The 18,351-nt window shown below is 34.6% G+C and overlaps 2 protein-coding genes across 2 annotated transcripts; both read right to left on the reverse strand.

The window, feature by feature from the left end:
* Positions 1–2,414: 2,414 nt before the first annotated feature.
* Positions 2,415–3,799, reverse strand: LOC138340272 (uncharacterized). The gene is made up of 5 exons (XM_069291984.1): positions 3,554–3,799; positions 3,276–3,479; positions 3,082–3,174; positions 2,876–2,980; positions 2,415–2,606 (listed from the first exon to the last, which is right to left on the reverse strand). Exons 1-5 carry the CDS (start codon positions 3,797–3,799, stop codon positions 2,415–2,417), a joined length of 840 nt encoding a protein of 279 aa, XP_069148085.1.
* Positions 3,800–5,285: 1,486 nt separating this feature from the next.
* Positions 5,286–7,829, reverse strand: LOC138340273 (uncharacterized). Its single transcript, XM_069291985.1, has 4 exons — positions 7,652–7,829; positions 7,093–7,498; positions 6,393–6,678; positions 5,286–5,951 (listed from the first exon to the last, which is right to left on the reverse strand). The coding sequence occupies exons 1-4, from the start codon at positions 7,827–7,829 to the stop codon at positions 5,286–5,288; spliced, it is 1,536 nt and encodes a 511-aa protein (XP_069148086.1).
* Between the last annotated feature and the right edge of the window lie 10,522 nt (positions 7,830–18,351).

Consider the following 18,351-nt stretch of genomic DNA (forward strand, 5'->3'; position numbering starts at 1 on the left):
TAATAATAACTTAGAATATTAGAAGCAAGTAAGGAGAAAAAGGTCAAGAACCCTAGTTCAAGAACGCAACAAGTTCCATGAATTTTGTCACCAGGTATGTGGGATTTCACTAGTGGGTTCCTTTCAACCATTGGGTCCCTAGTTTTCAGTCAGTTTTTGATTCTCTTATCATGACTATTCAAAGGGTTTCTAGACATTGATAGAATTTCATGAATTTCCTGAATATTTGTGCAAATTCAGATTGAAAGTTATTATTTAGTTTATCGCATGATTTTCAAACACCTAGCTTTGTATTTTTTTAGTTCTTTAATTATACATGCTAGGTCAGATATTTAAGCTATTCAGTTATACATGGCTCAGTTTTTAATGCACCATTATAAGCTTAAATGTTGCATTCTCAGTTTTCATGTTTAGTTTTGAGCTCTCCAGTAATTATAAAAAATTCAGACATAATCAATTAACTACATAAAATTAATGAGACACTACACCATTTTCAGCCTACAACAGCACCACGTAAGTGTAGCCTAAACTAGAAAAAAGTGTGGCCTTTGAGAAATAGCTACACTTTTGGACATTCAGCAACACTTTTTAGGGGCTGCCCAAAAGAAGCGTAACCTTTGACATTAGGCAACACATTTTAAATGTTGTCATCTTTGGCAACACTTATAAAGCATAGCCAAATAGGAATAAGGGAACGCTTTGAAGACGTGCATTAGCAACACCTATTTTTTTTAGACTACACTTAAAAGCATTGCCTTTTCAGATTTATTGGGCACACTTAAAAAAGTGTTGCCTTTTATTGGTCATCTATTGCAACATTTATAAAGTGTAACTTTATCTCTCATCTATTGCAACACTTATAAGGTGTTACTTTAAATGTCAGCTATAGCAACACTTAAAAATTGTAACTTTATATCTCATCTATTGCAACACTTATAAGATGTTACTTTATATGTCAGCTATAGCAACACTTAAAAATTGTTACTTTATATCTCATCTATAGAAACACTTATAATGTGTACCTTTATATCTACCTAAAGCAACATTTACAAAGTGTAACTTCAACATTTACAAGCCTACATGTAGCACAAATATATATAATATATTTACATACATACAAGTGACCTAAAACACAAAATGAACTAATTAATCATTAAATTGAAGCTAAATATTTCAAATAAACTTCGAGAAATATTTCATGTACAACCAAAACATAGAAACTGATTGCTTAAAGATCTCTAATATCAACAAGTTCCAAAAACCCAAAAGTGTCATTCAAACGTATATGACAACAATACCAAAATTTCTTCATCTTTTGCCACAATGGATCGAGTTTAATTCTGGCCAAATTCAAATTCAATTACCTGCATTATCCTGAACATTTAAAATAAAATTATAAGTTTGTGAATTCATTGTGGAAGTGCATAATAAGAGAGAATTCACTGTAAGACAACCAATCCAAATCTAAATACAATTTCAATGTAAAAATTACACATTATAAGGACTACAAAATTTGTGCAGTCTTCTGTTGTTGGCTCTCAAAAATTAAACTTCAAAAGTTTAATTTGTGCAATCTTCTGTTGTAAACTTCAATGTAATAATTACACACAAGTAGTTCAAACAAACCAGTGATGACCACTGGAAACAAGGTTCATAACATAGTTTAGAAGTGTCCACAAAAATCAATAGATAATAACCTAACATGATATTTTCAAAGAACTACAACATAGTGTAGCTGCTGAAGGAAGATGGGGAAGTCTGACCAAGTGTTGGGTTACGGAGACCACGACGGTCCATCGTGACTATGACGGTCCGTCCTGCAGGTTCGTCATGAAGGTCAGAGAAGTAATCCCAGTACCCATATTCCAATATTTTAACCAAGTGTGGGGTTACGGAGACCACGACAGTTCGTCGTGACTATGACGGTCCGTCCTGCAGGTTCGTCATAAAGTTCAGAGAAGTAATCCTAGTACCCATATTCCAAGAGTTTAACTAAGTGTGGGGTTACGGAGACCACGACGGTCCGTCGTGACTGTGACGGTCCGTCCTGCAGGTTCGCCATGAAGTTTAGAAAAGTAAAAATAAGTTTTGAATTTCATTACCAAGAACACCAACTAAACTAGACAAGTAAAAATAAGTTTTGAATTTCATTACAAAGAACACCAACTAAACTAGAAGAAAAACAATATTGACACTATTAATAGAGAATTGGAAATACAAGAAACGTTTCGAAGAACCGAATCTTGAGCTGACCCTGAAAAAAATGTAAGATTTGTGCCTCTTACAGCTTGTGCACTACTTGTATCAATAGGTGAAGCAAGGTTAGATCCAACACACCCTGGTATATCTTGAAAAATCAATCCAGGGTTGTTTTGCAGGAATTGAGTGAATAAATGTCGCATTTCTTCTCTCAATTATTCCTTAAGAGAAGTGATTTGATTGGCATGCTTTTGTTTTAGATTGTTAATTTCCTCATCTTTCTTCAAAGAACTTGTTGTCACTGATCTACCATAGCACCTAACTCGACCAGGCTGTTCTTTTCCAAACACTGGCCTAAATGTATCATCAGCTATTTCCCCAGAATTTTGGCGATTTTGAAGTTCATCCTATTGAATAAAATTGGCATCCATAGTGAATTGAAAGTACTATTTCATTTCCAATCCTATGATAGCGATCAATCATTAAAACATAATGAAAACTTTTCGTAAAAAAAATTTAAATAATGTTGATAAATAATTGATATCTCCTCGAACTTGCACAAGAATAAGAAGAAGAAGAAGGGATACGTGATTAAAATTTAATGTTGTAAAACTCCCCATAATATAAATGTTAAGTCTGAATAAAGTTCACTAATAATCCTCTTTGAAAAACTTACTATTGCAATTTGGGTATCCACTTGGATTTCCTTTCCCGTCTTGGTACGAGTTGCAATAAATATTTCAGGCTTTGATGGTTCTTCGTTGTTGTCTTTGGATGCACTCTACAGATTATATCAAAAGAAATTTTAAAAAATCAGTAAGTTCTTATAAAGTACAAAAAAATGAAAATCAATTTTCGTATGAAATGTCAGCTAAGTATTACCAATGCCACGCGTACTCTAGCAAAATTGATAGGTCCCATTCGATGCCTCCACTTTTGTTTTTTACTGTTTTGAGAATTCATCTCACATATAGCCTATTTTTAAAAACAAAGAGATAATTGAATTAATATGTATAAAAAGAATAGATATGACACAGAATTAGTCGATGAGTTGAAATACACCATTTTAACCTTACTTGAATAGTTTGGTGTTTCCAATACTCGATCAACTGGCGGAATTGATTATGTGGAATGCCATCAGGACATTTTGCTAGCATATCCTCAAGGGTACTGTTTTTATCAAAAAAATCCTTTTTAATTTTTTGCTTGTGTCGCCTCCAAGCATCACGAAGACCAGTCATCACCCATTTCTTTCCTTCTACTGGAAGTAGAAATTTGGACTATGCAAAATAAAATATATTTAGTTTCAGTAAGTAATAAAAAAATATGAATTCTCAAGATTGGTTGTTTTTACATTGACGTATTCCCACATGCACTTTTTAGTATCATTTGGCACCACATGGAAACTAGTGTACATCAAGCTGATGAATCTAGGATTCCTTGCAATTGTTCCTATAAAGTTGCTTAATTGTGACACTATCTTATTAGTTGGTCCCACCACTTGTCCTTTATCAAATATCACCTCCTTTCTTTCTTCCAAATTTCTTGCATGAATATCCTTACATGTTGTATGTCCTCGAAGTTTTGTTGGCTTCGACATTTCTAGATTGATGTAACAGACATGAAATAAGATATTTCTTTTATAATGAGTTCTAAATCTTACAAGGTTTAAAACATACCTTTTGTACTACAATCAATGTCAATTTCCTCTTCTTGTTCCACACGATCATCCACTCCTTTGTTATGTTCATTAATAATAGGAGTATGCATAAATTCGACATCACTTGTTGTGTTGTTGTCATGTTTTGTTTCATCATCTTTGTGTATCCCTTGATCTTTTAGAAACTGATCAAGAGTACTAGCTGGTATGACCGGCTTCCTCTTTATCTATTTGCAATTCTGTAGATCAAGAATATCATGTCATGCCTCTCCATTAACTAGTGTTGTTCCAGTCGCATGTGCTGAAGCAGTAATATCTTTATTGAATGACGTATGGAACCTAGAATTATTCATAAAGTTTAGTTCCATTCTCTTGAATGGAGTCTTCAAATTGAAATAACCTCTGTTTAGTTTGTCCTTTCCCTGCAATCATACGTGAGGTTCTAAGTTCTTCCCTTGAAGACGATTGAAAGACAAATTTGTGCCCAAGCAATTTACTCTTTCCTTGTTATGGAATGAAATCCTCAAAATTCTTTCTTTTATGTGATATTGGTGCCTGCTCTTTCTTAGCTTTATCATTGCGTTCATTTGCAAGTTGTTCTCTCTTAATCTTGAATTTGTTGGCCAATTCAGCACTTAATCGTTATTGCATATCAACATCCAGATTCTTCAATGGGCTTTGAGTTTGTTTGGATTCAAACCCTTTTTCTTTAGAATTGTTGATTGATTCATTGTTTTTGCTTGGTTTAAATCTCTTAAATATTTTTCTCAATAGAATGTAAACCTACAAAATAATAAGATTGTGTAAGTGAAAGAAGTAGCAAGACGGATTCAAATTGGAAGAACTACAGGAACAAATAGAAAAAATTGATAACATATGAAAAAAGAGGTTGTTGGCTGCATCCACATTTAAAAACTGGGGAGCTTTTTATTACTTAAATTAATAAAAGGTAAAGAGTTGTACCTCTCTCGTAGCGACAAACTCAGGACAACGACCAAACCAGAAGCAACTTCAAACTACAGAGTTGAATGCCTCTAATGCCAACTGCCTGATAATAAAATGAAACCAGAAAGTATATAATTAGAAAACAACCAAATCAAGCAAAAATAAGCTAGAAGTATAGGTTCCTCAATAAAATAACAATCAGATAAGAAGGCAACACATTACATTCCACAGATTAGATATCTTAATGTATTTTACAAAAAAAACTATTATATTACAAAAACAGTGAGTGAGCACTATATGATCATCACAACAATAATGAAACTCATGGTGTGTCTTATTCAGACACTTCTTCAGACTCTACTTCATCATCAGACTCATCTTCGTACTCATTTTCAGACTCGTCTTCAAACGCATCTGAAAACTCATCTTCATACTTATTTTCAAACTCATCTTCGAACTCATCTTCGAACTCATCTTAATACTAGACTTCAAGTTGTTGGTTGACAAATTCCTCCACAGGCACATCAATGATTGTTTCTGGTAAATCAGTCCTTGTTAAGAGTACTTCACCATTATATTTTGGCATAGATGGACCCTTCAAATGTTCAGCTGGCTCATTTTCATAACTTTGTGGGAGATTAGATTCAACTTTATTACCCATGTTAAACAAGTCTCTTGGAAAAGTCTTCATAATATAATGTTTATCTTGATCATATGGATCTTGCACATAGAAGCATTGGTGTACTTGAGATTCAAGCACAAAAGGATCTTCCTGAGAGCATCTCTTGTTAAAGTAGACATAAGTAAGGCCATAAACATCTTTTTCAGCTTCATACCAATCACACTTAAATAAAACAACCTTAAAATGGATGTAATAGTTTAATTTAGCAGTATCAACTATTCTACCATAATAAGTCAAATCAGCAGCAATCAGATTTTTATCCTTTGAGCTTGCAAAGCTTGTAGTTGAGGCAATTAGTGTAACACCACTATTATGTGTTTTACGCCTTGCATCACACTGCCTAACATGGAATCTATATCCATTTATGAGATACCCAAAATATCTTTTTGCAACAGAATTTGTTCCTTTAGACAATTGTTTTATCAAATCAGGCACATCCTCTTTCAAAGCACGAGTTTCAAACCACTGAGAGAAGTTTTGACAATGATTCTTTGCCTTGCTCCATTTTTATCTTCGTGACTAATTATTAACTTTTGCTCATGCTCTCTACAAAACTTTTAGTATATTTGTTTAAATAATCAATTAAATAAGATAAAAATTAATTATACAAAAGAAATGGTATATTCAAATTAAGGTACCTACTATATTCTTGAACATCGTCACAATTTCCCAATAAGTATGCATGTGCCTGACTTAGTGACTTGTAATCTAAAATGATTGGATCAGTTTTCTTTGCTCCTAAAGGAACTCCTTTGTTAGATAACAAACTCATAGGTTTTGCATCACTTGGGTCACATTCATCATTGTTTCGCTCTCTCCTATTAAATCTTGTATGCACACCCCGATGCAGATATTTTTAGAATAAATTCATACAATCTATTCCCACTCGTGTCTCTTCTACGCAACCTTCTGGAAAACGCCTATTGCGAATGTACCCATTTCTCTTTCAGTGGAATAAATCCATCGATTTTGCACTGGGCTGCCTAATCTCACTTCATTCACCAAATGAATAGGCAAATGAATCATGATATCAAAAAATGAAGGAGGAAAAATTCGCTCCAACTGATTTACTGTTTCTATGATCTCTACTTCTAAGCAATCAAGTTCCTCCAATGTGATTACTTTTTGGCACAAACGATGGAAGAAGGAAGTTAGACGAATCAAAGGACTAGCCACATGATCAGGAAGAATGCTTTTAATTGGTATTGAAAGAAAGTAATGTAACATGAAATGAGCATCATGGGTTTTATAATTAGACACCTTTCTTTATCCAAGTGCACACACCTAGATATATTGGAGGCACTACCATCAGGTAGCTTGTCTTTCTTTAAAACTCCACAAAAGATGGATTTCTCTCCATTTGTCATTGTGATGCACACCATTGTAAACTTTGTTCTCTTACTATATTCTGTATCTTGTGGATGAAGGTTCTTCCTGACTCCCATATCTTTCAAATCATACCGTGCTTTTGCATGATACTTTATTTTTCCTAAAATATCAAAAAGAGTTCCGAGTATGTTATCAACTATTTTCTTCTCTATGTGCATTACGTCAAGGTTGTGATGTAACAAGTTGTGCTGCCAGTAAGGTAATTAAAAAAATTGACCTTTTTTTCCATGGGCCATCATTTGATCTCTTTTTCTTCTTCCCAAACACATTTTCAAAATCACGTAAGCTATTAAGAACATCAATTCCCTTTAAAGGAGCTGGAGGAGGCCTAAATTCAGTTTTTCCATTGAATGATCTTTTGTTTGATCTCCATGGATGATCCATTGGTAGAAAAACACGATGATCCATATAGCACATTTTCCGACTATGTTTAATATAGCGAGAATTAGTGCCATAGTTACAACAAGGGAAAACAAACATTGCTTTTGTACTCCAACCAGATAACATAGCATATGCAGGAAAATCACTGATTGTCCACATAAGAGATGCCCGCATTTGAAAAGTTATATTTCTGGAAGCATCATATGTTTCAACCCCCGAATCCCATAATAATTTTAACTCGTCTATCAATGGTTGTAAGTAGATATCAATGTCATTTTCAGGTGATCGCGGTCCAGGTATAAATAAAGAAAGTATGGAATATTCAGATTTCATGCACATTCAAGGCGGCAGATTATAAATCATCAACATAACTGGCTATGTTCTATGTGATATACTCATGGTTCTAAATGGATTGAGTCCATCACTTGACAAGCCAAGTCTCACATTGCGACAATCTTGTGCGAAATCTGGATGCACCCTATCAAAGCCTTTCCATGCTAGACCATCAGCGGGATGCCTTAACTTTCCATCTTTAGAACGTTCCTCTTCATTCCACCTCAATGAATCTGCCATCTTTGAGCACATAAACAACCTTTTGAGTCTAGGAATTAATGGAAAGTGTCTCAAAGTCTTTGCAGAAACTCGATGTTGTTTTTTTGAAGACTCAAGCTAACTATCAACTTTAGGAGTTTGAATATATCGTGAAGCTCCTCAAGTATGACAAAATTCGTCATCCTTATGATCATTCCTGAACAACATGCAATCATTTGGACATGCATCAATTTTATCATAATCCAGACCAAGATTCTTAACCATAGACTTGGTTTTATTGTAAGACTAAGGAATGTTCAACTCGGGCATCGCCTCTTTTAATAACTCTAGAAGAGAAGTGAATGATTCGTTGCTCCATCCATGTAAACACTTCAACAAATATAAGCGATGTGTGAATGATAATTTAGAGAAACCTATACAACCAGAATATAATTCTTGGTTTGCCTCTTCAAGTAAGCTATAGAATTTCTTGGCATCTTCATTTGGACCATCATAAACTCCTCCATCTTGTGCAACATCTCTAAATTGATCATTCAACAACCCATCAATATCATCACACGAGTAAACGATATCATCATCAACATTCAACTTGATATCCCATTCCCCGTGATTGATCCATCTAGTATAGCCTTTGACGAATCCATGACATATTAGATGATCATACACTACATTCCTTCGGTTCCAAAGAATATTACAACATTTCGCACATGGACACTGAAATTTCTCTCCATGAAAGCAAAATCTAGAAATGATTCAATGCCATCAATATACTTTTTGCTATACCTTGCTAAATTCATCCAATCCTTTGATGGGATATGTGAACTCCTAGCAGAATATATCAATATTTAGTCTTTCAGCAATAATCATTAACCAGTTAACAAATAAGTTTTAAAAGTCATGAGTAATCTATCAGAATCATGTGTTATGAGATGATAAAAGTTTCTTACCTAGTCATGAGTCTTTCGCTATGTCAAATCAAACCTTTAATCCTCTACAAATGTTTTTCAATGTTGATGTTACTATAAATGAAAAAATAAATACAGTTAGTAGGATATAAATAAATCAGCCCATAGATAAATGCGGAGATTTTGAGCGAAGAAATACAGAAGAGACCACCTACGGAGCTTGTGACGATCCGTCGTGCTTGTGACGGTCCGTAGGTGGCACCGTAGTGCACTTGCTGAAGGAAGATGGGGAAGTCTGACTTCGATTAAGTGCGGGGTTACAGAGACCACGACGGTCTGTCGAGTGTGTGACGGGCCATCCTGCAGGTTCGTCATGAAGTTCAGAGAAGTAATCCCAGTACCCATATTCCAAGAGTTTAAGTGTTTTGGAACGGAGACCTTCGACGGACCGTCATGCTTGTGACGGTCCATAGGTGGCAGTGTAGTGCAGCTGCTGAAGGAAGATGGGTAAGTCAAGTGTGGGGTTACGGAGTCCACGACGGTCCGTCGAGTCTATGACGGTCCGTCCTGCAGGTTTGTCATGAAGTTCAGAGAAGTAGCCCCAGTACCCACCCTTTCTATGAGTGCAATCAATTGGAATTGTTTAAAAGTGAATCAAGATCATAGATCCCCTGTTACCACCCCAAGGCAACTTAAGAGAGAACGAATGGATCTGGCAAGGTCAACCTAGGAGAGAACTCTTACGGATTTTGTATAATAGGAATCCAAGGAAATCTAGTATTTGCAGAAACACAAAGTATAGGAAACACAACAAATATTGAAGCTGATATCACAGCAATTTGGAAAGCACTAATTTATTGCAAGAGGTGTGGGATCACAAATTCCATTTTAGTGACTGACTCGCTAAGTCTCAAATACTATGAAATGATTCTAACAACTTCATACTATGAGGTTATTCCAAAATATTTCGGAATACTAAAGTTACTATCTATACTTTAAAATGCACTAGAGAAACAACAAAATGACTTCTTCACTCTTCAAGACATACAGTCGAAAACAAAAAAAATTGTTCCAACAAACAGACACAAGACAAAATTATTGTGATTAACAAATGAACAAACAAAGATTAAGACGAGCACAATAAAAAAATTAGCGACCATATATTAAAACAAAAATTATAGCAAGAAAGATATTTAACACGGAAAAGCAACATTACCAGCAATAAAAATAAGAACAAGGAAAATCTTAAGCATCTGCTGAAATTAACATGAAAAGCAAAGGAAAATCTAAACGTTTACGAGCTACACTCCAAAAATCAACTGAGTTTCGAAAAAATCAAATAAGTTTCGGAAAACAGAATCGTTCTTACTCTTAAAGAAATTGTTCTTACTCTTAAAAGAATCGTTCAACTCTTCAGCTCACTTCATCGAATCTTTAGCTTGTATTATAAAAGAGAACTACTTATTCAACTATCTTCACCTCTCTTCACTTCGAACCTTTAGTTCTTCAGCTTTTATTGGAACCTGTAGTTCTTCAGCCAATTCTTCTACTGAAAAAAGAAACGTGAAAAGGAAAGCTGAAAGAGGAAAACGGGCTGAAAGAGGAAAGCTGAAAGAGGGAAACGTGAAAAGGAAAGATGAAAGAGGAAATTGAAGTCAAAATGTTTTGTGAATTTTTAATTTTTTTGGCCAATAAAAATGGGAGGGAGTGTTAAAAATATTGGAGGGAATGTAAAATATTAGTGAAAAATTTTAAGGCAACACTTATAAAGTGTTGTTTGTTTAATTATAAAAATAGGATATTTAGAAGTGTGGTCATATATGTAAATAGGTGTTGCCAATTATATCATACATTAACAACACTTATAAAGTGTATCTTATATTACTAAATAGTACACTTTTGAAGTGTTGCCAAAATTATTGTAGCTAAAAGTGAAAATTTTTGGCTACGCTTTAAAAGCGTTCCCAAAACTACTTTGGGCAACACTTTACAAGAGTAGTCCAGAATAAGTGTGGTCGTAAACCTAAAATGGTGTAGTGAGAGTAGTATAATACCAAGTTGGACTAGGGTCCAACATTCCCAATTAGTACCCGAACTACTAGCCAAGAATGTTGTAAGTACCCCCTGTGGACAGTCAGTTTAGTGATCACGCCTACATGCCTTTATACCTTTGCCTGGGATTATTGGGTCCTCTCGATGGGGCATATACATCGGACTCCATATTTAGATCGTGTGGTTTTATAATCGGTTCTTAGTAGCTCCGATAGTTCACTTAGATTCTCTTGCATTGACAAATTATCAATATACTCAGTACTCAATTTTAGCATGTTATAAATTGGTCATTGCATTCAGTTAGCTCAGAATTCTCTATATCATGTTCATATTATAATACTTTCTTTTGTAATTATTCAATTATGTTTTATTTCAATTATATTCTTTCGTACATGCATAGTACCTTTCAAGTACTGGCGCATACGTGTGCTACATCTTCCCATGATGTTCGTTCAGGTTCTCAATGCCCATATTACGCACAGATCAATTTTCGATCTTAAGTTCAACAGATTCAATGGTGAGTCCCCATTCTCCGAGGACAAAAATCATGAGTTTCTTTTCAGTATTTACTCTTTTAGTTTCAGTTTTTGCTAGATTTAGCTGGGTCTTGTCCCAATATTTCTACTCCAGTTTAGAGGCTTATTTAAGACAGCTAGCTTCATCTTAGTATTGAGTTAATAACTTCTTTGTATTTAACTCTTTGATTTCATTTATCTTAGTTATAAAATAAGGGTATTCCTCATATTTTCTGTTTAACTTTATGATTTATCTTCCGCAACATTTTAATTTATTAGTATGCTAATGATCATGCTAGTAGTGTTGCTTGGGATCACTTGTAGTCCTAGGTTCCACGTCCGCGTATCAGGGGTAGCTAAGGACATGAAAAAACATGGTATCAGAGCACTAGGTTCAAGAGTTCTAGGATGTCTATAAAGCCGCACTTAGTGGAGTACTTTTCATGAATGTGAAGTGCACCACATCTAATGATAGGGATGCTACAAAGTGTTTTTAGGAAAACTTCCCTCTCTTGTTACTCTTATCGTGTTTAATGTATGATATGATTCCATTCCAACTCGATGTTGCTAGCTTAAGATCATGCCTTCTCATAGAGCTTAGGCATGGAATTCTAATGCACGCAATTCTAATGCAGTTCCTCTAGTACTAGATAAGCATGTTCTAATGTAGAGTTTAGAACACCAATTCGGCTTTCGGCTCAGAGTATGAACAACCAGAATAATCAGCAGGTTCGAGTTCCTACTAATAGATATGATCGATTAGTGGAAGCCAGAGTTTGTGATTTTGTTAGGATGCATCCGCCTATGTTTTTAGGGTCACAAGTTGGTAACGACCCATGAAAATCATTGACGAGGTCAAGAAAATATTTTGTGTGATGCAAGTAACTGGTTGTGATAGGTGAAATTGGCATCCTACCAGCTTAAGGATGTGACTCACATATTGTTGAATTTACTAAGTTGAAAAGACAAAAGAGATGACTTTTTCTTTTGTAACTCAATATATCCGTCCAATTCATTGTTAATGCAGAAACTCTCTTAGAACCATTCTCAGTCTCTACTCCAGTTGGTGAACCAGTTATAGCTAGATGGGTATACATATATTGCCCTGTCACATTCTCTCAAAGAGTCACCTCAGTAGATCTTGTAGAGATAGAAATGGTAGACTTCGATGTCATTCTAGGCATGGATTGGTTACAATCCTGTTTTGCCTTAGTCGATTGTAGAAGTAGTATTGTTTGTTTTCAGTTTGCAGACGAAACAATCTTAGAATGTAAAGGTAGTAGCTTAGCGCCTATGGGTCGATTCATTTCTTACCTTAAGGCCAAAAATATGATCTCTAAGGGTTATCTCTATCATGTCTTTTGGGTTAAGGATTCTAGATCTGAAACCTCAACTATTAAGTTAGTTCCAATAGTCAATGAGTTTCAAAAAGTGTTTCCAAAAGATGTACCTGAAGTCCCTCCCGAAAGGAAAATCGACTTTGGAATTGATCTTATTCCAGATACCCAACCTATATATATACCTTCTTATAGAACGGCTCCAGCAAAGCTTAAGGAATTGAAAGAGTAGTTGAAAGACCTTCTAGTAAGGGCTTCATTATACCTAGTATTTCACCATGGGGTGCACCAACGTTGTTCGCAAGGAAGAAAAATGGTTCTCTTAGAATTTGCATTGACTATAGAAAGTTGAACAAGGTCACAATCACGAATAAGTATCACATCCCCAAGATGGATGACTTGTTTTACCAACTTCAATGTGCTTGTAACTTATCAAATATAGATCGCTGATAGGGTAATCATCAGTTTAGAGTCCGAAATAGTGACATTATCAAAATAGACTTCAGAACTCGAAATGGTCATTACAAATTTGTAGTTATATCGTGTAAGACCCCAAAATGAAATAGGGTGTCTAGAGCCTAACATGTTTATATGAAAATACTAAGGTCATAAAATGTCTTATAATATGTTTTAGAGGAAGTGTGTAAAGTTTGAAGTAATTTGGAAGTCGAACGTCAAGGGACGACCAAAACGTTCAACGACTAGTTACCTATGTGTCTCATATGTCTATGCATGATTATATTTTGTTTAATAATATTTTGAAGCCTCTATATGAGTTAAATTATTTTTAATGATGGTATATGAAGTTTAGAGAAGTTTGGAGGTCAAAGGACAAAGAACGTCCAAGGCGTTTGAAAGATAGCCCTTAAGACGTTCAACATGTGTCTTGATGGGGCTTGGCCTGTTTGGAAGTCTTTTATGTGTTTTTGTTGGATGAAATTTATGTGGAACGTGTAAAAATTGTTAAGTTCCTTAATCACATTGGAAACATCCGGATACGACTTCTATTGGGCCCTACAAGAGGCCCCAAAAGAAGGACCCAAGGTTGTAGAAGACAGTGCCTGGGCAGTGTCCATTGATGGACACAACTACAGATCATTGGTCGCCCAACGGTACGTCGATCAAGTATCGTAAACTGGAACTTTAATGGGCAGGACAAAAATCAAGAATTTTTCTATGTGACAGGCGATGGAAGCCAGGCACGGACCGTCGACAACATGATGCCTCGGTATTGCCTCTGTTATTGGTGCACTGTTAGTTGCAGGTAGCGTTTGTTTTAATTAAAGCAGTGAATGGAAATTCACCCCAACTTCTAACATGACACTAATAGGTATATTTAGCTATTTATGGGTATATATAATTCATCAAAAATGTGATCACGACATTTTTGAATGCTCTCACACTATTGAAGCCTTTCCCTCCAAAAATATTTCCTTCAAACCTCGATTGTTTGTGAATCCCAAGAACTACTTGAAGCTGGGTTTTCTATGTATGAATCATAAAGTTTTAGATGTTTTCAACTACACAAAGTTATGGTGATCTTCGTCTCTGTTATCTTTTAATCTAGAGAGTCATTCTCAATGATTTCAAAAGAGAAAAATATGATCATACACTTTCTTCTTAAATCTACCATGGATACTTTGTTAAACTGATTTCAAAGGCATAACATGAATGTATTTATTATTATCTACTGATTTGTAACTGTTTTTAATTCAATTGCAAGATGAACACATTTTGTATCACCAAAACGATTTAGCCTTGTATGGTCTTTATAATCTTGATATTTTATTGATTGAGTTATGATTCTATTAAGTTGAATCTCCCATATCTATTGTTGTTTAAGTTAATTAATGTTGAAGTATGTGTAACAGATCCATGAGGATCAATGTATGAAGATTAGAACATGTTTATCTTATTTTTACATGATCCACTCTAACATTGGCTTCTTAATGATCTAAAGTGGATTTTGATTAAGTTGTGTTTCTTGTAAATAGTTTTTTAGGTTAATACCATGGTTGAATTGTTGATATAACTCTTGTATGATCAGAATAAAGGCTTGATTTGAATTATTCTAGGTTTTTCTAGTCTATGGAATTGTAACTTGTGATCTTGAAGTTAGGTTAGTTTTTATATGAATTGACCATGTTTAATGTCTATAGATATGTATTGATCAGGGGCCATGGTCTCTTTAGTGGTCCATGGTTCATGTCCTCATTAAAATTCAGGTGAGCAGTGTGAAAGACAAAGTATTAGGAAATTCCACGAAAAAGACCATGACGATCTTCAGGAACTGGTATTTTTAACGGCCTGATGTCTAGTTCATGATATACAATACACTTGTGGAACACTCCAACCAATGACCAAGGAGGGCTTCATGATCCGTGAAGAACTTGATAGGTCGTGATCATGGTCGTGAAATGGTGTGACAATTCAGTCCTCGTTTGACTAAGACTCTTTTAAAACATGTTATTTCAAATGATTTGATGTTTTTAAGAGATAATTCCATTATCTTAGGTGTTAAAAGTTAGCACACACGACAATTTTTGTTCTTGAAAGATTGAAGTTATTTTAATTTTGTGATAATTCTTAGACGATTGGTTCATTGATGGAATTTGGTTTCTACTATTTATTTTTGTAAGTGATGCTTAGAAGGTTTTCATATTTTGTTATGGATCTTTTACATAAAAATAATGAATAACAAAATACCACAATTAGGTTTGTGGGAAATATAATGATAATCTAATAAAAATTTTGTAGAACGAGTAGAATTTAATCTATGTTTACAGTATATAGTTGGGACTAGGAAAGAGAAATAGTCCGGATTTGAAAGTCCCGGTAATTCTTAACCCTTTATGGTTGTTGTTTATGTTTTAATATGAGTTTATATGATTTTACACTTCATATTATCATGCCTTCTTGATGAATTTCTCAACGAATGGATTTTTGAAATTCTAACATGTTTTACTGTGTTACAGTGATGCTTACTATGAAAATTCCATGTTTTGAAAAATAAATTGCATTGTCTTTAATTGTGGTTTCAATGTTTGTGAATGTGTTGTATTTGAGAATTTTTAATTTTGAGAAGGTAGTTCCTCCATAAGTGAAGGGTGAGTGTGAATTTTGAAAAGTGAAAGATCTCCCAAAAGTGCTTGTGTTGCAAAGTCTTTGAAGGTTATTCTTTTATGAATGTTTAATCCTTTATTTTTATATTTTGTGTGTTTCTAAAGGAATCCTTGATGGTCTTAAAGTTTTAGTGTTATTCAAGGATTAATGTTATTCCAAGATGGGAGAGTGTAACACCCTAAAATGAACTAAGGTGAACTAGAGATTTGTTATTGTTTATTGAGGTAATTTGTAATAAAATGATTATATAAGTGTCATTAGGCAGTATGTTATGTTATGTTAAGTTTGCAGGTCAAACATCCATGACGGTCGGAGGATATGCCTTTAATAGTGCTTGTGTGTTCTCATGTGTTTAAGTGAGTTTTACGCATTCGTTTATCTTTAAATTTGTGTGATATGTTATTATGACCTAGTAACCACAAGGGGACCTAGAGAAGGGCCCAAGACTTCCTTGGCAGTGTGAACTAATGAGACCAAACAACGGCCAGTAGTCCAACCAACAGCCCATCAACTTGGTACGTCGATTAGACCTTCAGGTATTCATGTTGGGAGAGTCTCAGATCCAACAAATGACCATCACCAATGGTCCATTGATGGACAAACAGTCCGTTAATTAGAGCCGTTTGTGAGCTTCCTAAATAGTTGTCAAAAAGCTTGCCTTGGCTTGGAGTGTTTGATTAATCAACCCCAAGTATTTTATGAACCTAGGATGATATTTTTAGGGTATTTTAGGTACATTTAGGTTCTTTAAACCCTAGGACCTAATTTTAGATTTCATTTCCTAGTCATCCTTGAACTCTCTTCTGTTTAAGGAGTCACTTTTAATGTATTTTTAGAAAGGGTTTTCAACCCTAGTTTCTTCTATCTTCAACTTCTAAATATGGTTCTTGCTTGAAAACGTTTTAACTGATTCAAATGTGACGTTTATAATGTTGGTTTGTGATTTAAATGCTAAAACTTCAGTGAAAACATGTTAAAATTTTTTATCAAATTTTAATCTAATGAATCATTTAAATCGGTATCGTTTGGTATTCTTTGAGGTTTTGTTTCCTTGTGTTGATATTCTTGTTTGACTACTGACCTAAGGTCTAATTTATGATGAATTGTTGAGTAAGTTGTGAATAGGTGTGAAAGCTTTGGAAGAATCGTAAGTTTTTTTCATTATTAACTCTTTTTATGAATTATTCTTGAGTGGTATGGCCCACCTTTTTTGTGACGGTTTTGAATTGACTTGAATGAATGTGAAGTTATTTGTCCATTGTGAAAAGGCTATAAAGGCTAATTATCTGAAGTAAGATGATTATTATGTTGTTTTTGTTAATGTGGCTTGTGAAGCTTATTAAGAGAAGTAAGCTAGAGATAATGTCTAAATCACTTATATGAATTAGAGAAGCATGTTAAAGTGTGTAATGTGATGAATGAAGGTCTATGCATGTGTATAATAGAATGTAAATAAAATAATACTTATGTGCAAGATTTGTTAACATATACATACACACTCATACTTTAATGAATGAATGAAGCTAAGTGAAGTCAAAAGGGAGTTTTGGGGTGAACACTTTTCATGGATTGACATGACGTATCATTGTCTTACAGGAGCTTTCTAAGATAGGTAGGAGGACGGATACCCCTCGTGAGTTTAATGTGATGTCCAATAGTTATTTTTAACCTATAGTATAAAAATATTGAGAATCCATTGGGAGTTATGCCCAACACCGGGAGGATATGAAGAAGGGGTAGTTACACTTCGTTAGTGAGAAGTTTTATTTCAATGTACCTCTATATATGAGTACTCCTCATGAATATATAGTGTGCTACATAGTAGGGATATACTTATCCCTTAACTATGCACCCACATAGATGTATCTATTGGGATATCCATGTAAAATCTAAAAGAAAAGACCTCAGTCTAGGCAAGTGGCAGGGGACCCTTCCTCGATAAGGGAAGTATTGGGATTCCATGTATAGCTCTCATGGTCTATGTCAATTAAGCTAACCCACACAAGAAATGAAAGTACTAAATCTACTAAAAGAATGTACTTTGTAGGGTAGGTGGTGGAATGGGACGCCATCTATTCATTGCACTTGGCAGGCATTCCGAAAGGGGAGTCTTGGTAAACCTTGTATGAATTTAATGATCTAAGACATCTAAAGAGTATACTCCATAGGGTAGATGGTGGAATGGGATGCCATATACTCATTGCACGAATAGGCATTCCGAAAGGGAAGCCTTCGTGTGTTGTTTGAGTTTTCTTCTACTGCCTACTCATTGAGTGGATACTTACTCTCCCGAGGTGAGTAAGACTAAAAGGGGTAGTATTAGGGATCACTTTAATGTATATTGATGGGGTTGAATGTTCATTTCACTCATGTGTTACCTTGGTTTGTCTTAGGATAACCTTAGCTAGGGAAACTCCTAAGGTAATGAGTTTATATACTCTTGGATTGACCTTGGGATGTTCAATGTTTCAGGGATTTAAGGTAGCTCAGTGTAATTCTAAAATAGTTTCACTGTAATGGCAATAATGAACTCACTGTAACAATTTTGTAGCTTACTGTAAAATGGTCCTTTTGTCTAAAATTTTGAAAATCCTTCTATAAATGTTAAATA

Source organism: Solanum lycopersicum, chromosome 12 (assembly GCF_036512215.1).
Source record: "Solanum lycopersicum chromosome 12, SLM_r2.1".
Classification (NCBI taxonomy): Eukaryota; Viridiplantae; Streptophyta; class Magnoliopsida; order Solanales; family Solanaceae; genus Solanum; species Solanum lycopersicum.

Bases quoted from the DNA above. Each gene is read 5' to 3' on its own strand.
- LOC138340272 (XM_069291984.1), bottom strand. From the start codon at position 3,799: ATGTCGAAGCCAACAAAACTTCGAGGACATACAACATGTAAGGATATT. The intron at 3,175-3,275 runs GTAAGGTTAAAA...TTTTAAAAATAG, and splicing joins GGAAACACCAAACTATTCAA to GCTATATGTGAGATGAATTC. The intron at 2,607-2,875 runs GTAAGTTTTTCA...TTTATTCAATAG, and splicing joins TGGATACCCAAATTGCAATA to GATGAACTTCAAAATCGCCA.
- LOC138340273 (XM_069291985.1), bottom strand. From the start codon at position 7,829: ATGGCAGATTCATTGAGGTGGAATGAAGAGGAACGTTCTAAAGATGGA. The intron at 7,499-7,651 runs GTATATCACATA...AACCATTGATAG, and splicing joins CAATCCATTTAGAACCATGA to ACGAGTTAAAATTATTATGG. The intron at 6,679-7,092 runs GTCAATTTTTTT...ACCAATTAAAAG, and splicing joins GATGGCCCATGGAAAAAAAG to CATTCTTCCTGATCATGTGG.